At 45.3% G+C, this 6000-nt stretch overlaps 1 protein-coding gene across 1 annotated transcript in view; it reads right to left on the reverse strand.

Moving 5' to 3' along the window:
* The window catches only part of SH3BGRL2 (SH3 domain binding glutamate rich protein like 2), a 36482-nt gene extending 31889 nt beyond the window's left edge, over positions 1-4593 (reverse strand). Inside the window, exon 1 of the mRNA XM_066180311.1 lies at positions 4237-4593. Coding sequence (XP_066036408.1) covers positions 4237-4593 — 357 coding nt within the window. The remainder of the gene's footprint in view (positions 1-4236) is intronic.
* Positions 4594-6000: the final 1407 nt, after the last annotated feature.

Here is a 6000-nt window from a genome sequence, read left to right on the forward strand (position 1 = left end):
TCTCCATTGGATTACCCAACAACACGTGAACCAAACAAACATGACTACAATTATTCTGACATTCCAATGTTTTATAATGTGATTTAAAGTCATTCCAGGAAACAAAAAATCCAACTCATTTGACCTCCATAATACGCTTAATCAAAAGGAGAGCTTTAGTCTCATAAAACCAATATTTGCTATAGAAACAATTTAACTATAACTGCACCTATCTTATCAAGCTTCCTAGTGAAAAATCCATAATCCTCTTCAGTTGCAAGAGTCAAAGTCCAAGTTTTGGTCATTTAAAAAAGTCTGTTCTTTTCAGGTTGTTACTGTTCCTCCCCAAACTCTCCTGTCCTCCCAAACATGTTCTCCTGAAGAATGTGCCTGAGCAGCACTTATCTTTGCAAACTAAAAGGAATTCATTTCAGTGACCTGTTTTTCTCATCTTGTGAACATACAAAAATTACAATGGGAAAGTGTTTCACGTATCTCACTAGTCAGAGCAGATTGTACATGCTGTGCCATTATTTCACTAATTCCTCGATATTATCTGTTCAGCTCAAGAGATGAAGCTTCAATAAATTAATTCCATAAGAGAGAAAGTACAAGTGAGGCAGTTGTTTGAAGGTTCTCCATTATTTAACAGCTTTTCTATGATATTCCTCTTACCTGATCTTCAGCCCTCTAACTCCAAGACTGAAGTCTTCTCTGGTTTGGCTTTTCTAGATAGTAACTGTAGGAATTCCAAACTTAAAGTTACTTAGCTCATACTACCAGCTTCCTGACAAAGGTAAAGCTGCTCTAAAACAGTGAAAACCATTTAACTACGAGTCCGTACGTAGTACAGTAGCACAAGTGTAAATTTTTATTGATAGACTGGAGAAAGCGAAACAGATAAAATTACAGTCACCTTGGAATGATTTGGTGAAAAACATGGGCATAAACTATTTCCTGAACATAATGAAGCACTGCTGAGGGAGAAAAGTAAAGGCTACTTTTAAAGTAACATTTCTCTTCGGCACAAAAGAACATTGATTGTCCTTATCAGGGAGGAGTAGCAAAGCCTGCCTCCCCAGCCCTACAAAGAAGTGCTTGGAATTCGAGACACAGCTTACCAACACAAGTAGAAATTCAGGTCAGAAAGAGCAGGAGACAGTAAGGCTTGTAGAAACACGCCTGTCTGCCTATTCAGAGGCTTCGCATTGCGATTCAATTGAATCTGCCTAATGCATGCTTAACACAACACGAGGTGATTTAGAAATGTACCCGCACACACAATGCCTCCCCCCTCCCTTCCCACAAGAAGGTCTCAGAAACTTCTCTACAGCGTCCCTACAGGTTAAACTCACTGTCCAGCTTCCCTAAACACTGAAGATCGATGTTTCCACTCAAGCAACAACTACATTTTGGATCTGTGAGTTATTTTAAGCTCATGAAGCATTTATAGTCACAAGTTTTATTAAACAAACAAAAAGCAGTTACAACAATTAACCTCTCAGGGGTCTATGAACTTTCAGACGTGTGGAAGATGCTGCAGGGAGAACTCCAAAACCAAATGAAGGGGAAATTCACATTATTCTTGCCTTCTTCTCATTCGCTTCAATTACTTCCATTTCTCATTCTTTGGAATGACCTTCGAAATATTTTATGCACTGGACTCGTAGAATTATGTGTGACAATTACATATTTTTATCTTCTTTAGTACAAAGCAAATTACACCAAGTATCGAGGTCAATAAATACTCTAGTAGGTTCCAGACAAAGTTATATTTATGCAAACTAAAGCCTTTTCTGAGTATACAATCAGTGTATTTCTCAGGAATGTTTCAGCCAAATGACTATCATTTGACCTGGGTATTCTGAAGATTTCAAAAGGAGTCAAACACAAAGAGTTCAGCTCATTATATTTGCCAAAACAAAATCTTACTCTAGAGACTACGTGAACTTTCCATTCTAAAATGAAGAGTAATTTAACAAAGTATGTCTAGAGAGATTGGAAAAATAATTATGTCACAATGACACTGCTTTTTTTTGTCAGTCAGTACTATGTATAGAAGTTTCTGGTCAATTACAGCAGGTCAGATACTAATCTGAGAAACATCTACTCTTACAAGCAGCTAGCCTACAATTTGACTCAGGTTGACTTGCACGTAGAAATTAAATCATGTATTCTGAAACCATTTTTAGCAGAAGACAGAGTAGGATCCATATAGGGTACTCCTTTTTGTCAATGGGGAAATAACTCTGTCTTGTGAATTGCATGGGATCCCAAAAAATAGCTGATGTAGTGTTGAAGGCTGGAGAAGATGACAATCATATGACTCGAACACTTTTTCTTTCCTTTTACTGATGTTTAGTTCTAGAAGGATGATAGTAAGTTTAAATCTTCCCTTAAAACTGTTTACAGACATGAAATACAGCAACCACCCTCTTCTCCAGATGCAGATTCCCACATAACTAGTTAATAATAGTGTTTTCTTCATCATTTTTCTCCATACTTAGCCTGGATCTAAGAACACCCCCTGCAAAGCCTACAGAAAAAAAGAAAAGTCTCGATGATGCAACACTAAGAACAGCAGGAACCTAGCCCATAATTAAAGTTCTTAAATGCTGTGATAACACAGATGAAAAAAAAATGACAGGAAAGAGATGTCACAGCGTTGGCCCTTTATAACAGTACCTTCAATCACTGAATCATCTGTTCTGCTGAAGTTAGGCTGCACTCAGATGTACTGCTGACTAGATGAAGAAAGTTACTATCACCAGCATGCAAACTGTTACCCATATCCTGTCATCTTCTTGTTGTCCAACCCAGAAAAAAACCCAGCAAGACAACTGACGTGCAATTTAAACTGCTTGTCAAACTCAGATTTGGTTTGCTGGATTAAGAGATAGTTATGAGGATTACATAGCTCTGCTAACTGCATAAGTACTTTGCAGGCAGACAGGGTAAGGAGAGAGCAGGATCAAAAACTCCTACCAGTAACCTCCTTGCAGACTGGAGATGGGGGTGAGTGAACTATGTGGCCCTTTTCTACCCCTCCAACAAAAACAAAATACAAAAGTATGTATATTGTTCAGCCCATGGGACATGAAAAAGAAACTAAAACCAGCAGTGCTACACTACCTCAGCGTGAACCAACTGCCCATGCAGGGAAGATGATGTTTCTCTTATGCATGCTTAATGGACATGGATTACAGAGTTCTGAAGATGCTGTATTTACTCAGTTGGCCACTGAAATGGATAATTAGTTTTTATTAGCTGTAATGCAGCCACTAAGCATTTTGAACACTTCATGCCAAAACATATCAGAACACATACCTGTCATCATGTTACTGAACTGAAAACTAGATCCATACAGTAAAAAGCTGAAGGAACTGAATACATAATAAACCTTTAGACAGGAATGTGCTATGTCCTTCTGCAACACAGAAAGTGCTGCTGCCCTCACTGCTGAAGCATAAAGAATATCAATTGTATCTAAATCCCTTTGATGTTTCTTTTTAAAGAACAAATTCAGTAGGACGTTTGCCCAGATTTCCTTAACAAAAAGCTGTCACTTTATATGAAAATATGGAAATTCATAGGTCACACGCATAATTAATTTAACAAGAGAATGATGTACAAGCTTCAATTAAACAGAGAATGCAGTGATACCCTTCAAAAGCGAGTCTGAGAAAAGCTGTACCTACTCCAGAGTATTTCTTAATGCAGAGAGGTGCTGTTGGCCTGAAGCCTATCCCTAGGCTCTCCTTATATTTATCTGTCCACCCTGCCGTGGGTGGCAAGCACCGAGGCACCGCACCTGCCCGGGCTCCGCTCCGCTCGGGTTGGTCTCCCCCGCACAGCGGCGCTGATCGCCTCCCAACAGCGAAAGTTTAACCCCACTTAACGACCTCTGAGACCCTTTAAACACACCCGAGATTTGTCCCCTACAAAGGTTTCGGGGTGCCTGGTTTGCCAAAGGCAATTGAAGAACTAGTTAAGCTTCGGCAGCCCTGCGGAGGAGAGTTGTCTTTCCCGCCCCCATCGCACACGCAACCGCGGCAAATTCAGCCCCGCGTCCCAGGGCAGCCCACGGACGGCCTCGGGTCCGTGCCGGCGTGCGGGGACAAGGCTCGGAGCCGAGGGCAGGCTGGGCAGCGCGGGAGGACGGGCTGCCAGCCCCGCGCAGTCCCGGCCCCGCAGGCTGAGCCCTGCCCGCGGCGGCCGCGCTCCCCTCCCTGCTCCCCGCCGCTCGCCCCCACTCACCGCCACCGAGCCCGAGGAGGAGGCGACGAAGACGCGGATCACCATCTTCACCTCATGAGCCGCGGCGACAGGAGCGGTCCGGACGAGGCAGCCAGGCTGCGAGGAGCCGCTCCCCTGCACGGGACGGGGCCGGGGCCGCCCAGCTCCACCCCGCCGCCGCCCCCGAGCGCGGCCACCGCCCGCAGCACCCCCTGCCCTGTCCTGCCCTGCCCTGCGAGCGCAGCCCCTCTCGGGCGAACCGAGTCCGGCTCCCGGCTGGCAGAAGGCAGCGATAGCGGCGAGAGGCGGGGGTGTGTGGGCGGCGCGCAGGGACCGACGGGCGCTGTAGTCCTCCCCGGGCGGGGACAGCCGTAGCATGGAGCCGGGAGGGAGCCAGGAAGGAGCCTGCCCGCCCCCAGCTGCCGGGGAAAGGGAGGCATGCGGCAGCCTGCCCGCCCCAGCTGCCGTGCCCCAGCGCCCGGGGCTGCCCGATGCTGCCGTGCGCCTGGGACAGGCTGAGAGGGGCTTGTGCCGCCCTCCAGGTGCGCTGCCCGCAGGACGAGGTGAACAACGCCTGGAATTGCTCCCCCCGCCACGAGGGCTGCTCCTCGCTCCAGCTCAGGCTGCTCCTGGTCCTCCTACCCCATGCGGAGCCGCCAGATCTGGTCCGCTGGGTCCGGGTCTGGCCCCTTGGTCGCCGCTTACTGCGCAAAGCGGTGGAAAATAAGCCCTTTCTGGACAGGCATTCCTGTCAAGGCAAGCAACAGGGACAATGCAGGAGAGGCAGGACACTGGGTGAGAGCGCCGTCCTATGCCATATATCCCAAAGGAGTTAAACAGCGCTGCCCATTTTCACTCCCTGGTATGGATGTACAGTTCCCCATGTTGTCAGCTGTGGAACAGATGTTATTAATCAACAGGATAAGCAGATAACCCAAAATAACCCTTCATCAGTCAGCTCATCTGCAAGGGGAATTCGGTCCTCATCAGCTTTTGGGTCTGTGAGGATGCAGCCTGCCTTTAAATAAAGTCAAGAACCGCACAGCCGACAACCTTGTACATGTTACTACAGTCGTAACCCTCATCCTCTTACTTCTCTGCACGCAGCCAGATGGATGCTCATTCCCTCTGACTGAATTTCCCCTTCACATCGTTTCACCCCAATGATGAAGTGAGCTAGGTCATCCTCCTTCACACCTTTGCATTGCCACTGACCTCAGTGAATTTCCACTATTCAGACTAAGGACAGACCTCGACTTGCTGCTAAATATATTCTTAAAGCTTGCTGTACATTTTAATATTGATTATTTATTTTAAAATCCTGAATTTCTTGAGGAAGGTACCTAGCAAGAGCCATAAAATTCTCACTGCTCTCTTAGAGCTTAATTTATCTTGTGGGAGTCATTGGAAACCTTTCTACTGATTTCACTGTCCTCTGGACTGGAGCTTAATATCAGGAACATAAAGTCTTAAAATGGGAATTCAAGTACCAGTCTTGCAGAGCTGTATGCATTACTTTGCTTTCATGAGAGTACTTGTCGAAAGAAAAAAAGTTAATTTTATTTACTTTTAAATAAAAGGTACAAAGGTTAAGGTTTTCTGGCTTCAGTGCTCCTGCCTTCACTTGAGCGTAACTTTTACTATGGGAACCACAAACTGGGGAACGACAAGTGTTTATTTTTTAATTGCTGCTGAATGACCAGGGAAAGCAGCAAAGGAAACAGATTTTTTTTTTTAATGTTGGTTTGTAAGGCAACATCAAGCAACTTGTCAAAATTCTGTGAT

Source organism: Chamaea fasciata, unplaced genomic scaffold (assembly GCF_029207755.1).
Source record: "Chamaea fasciata isolate MVZ Bird 193981 ecotype frontalis unplaced genomic scaffold, bChaFas1.0.hap1 SCAF_3, whole genome shotgun sequence".
Taxonomy (NCBI): Eukaryota; Metazoa; Chordata; class Aves; order Passeriformes; family Sylviidae; genus Chamaea; species Chamaea fasciata.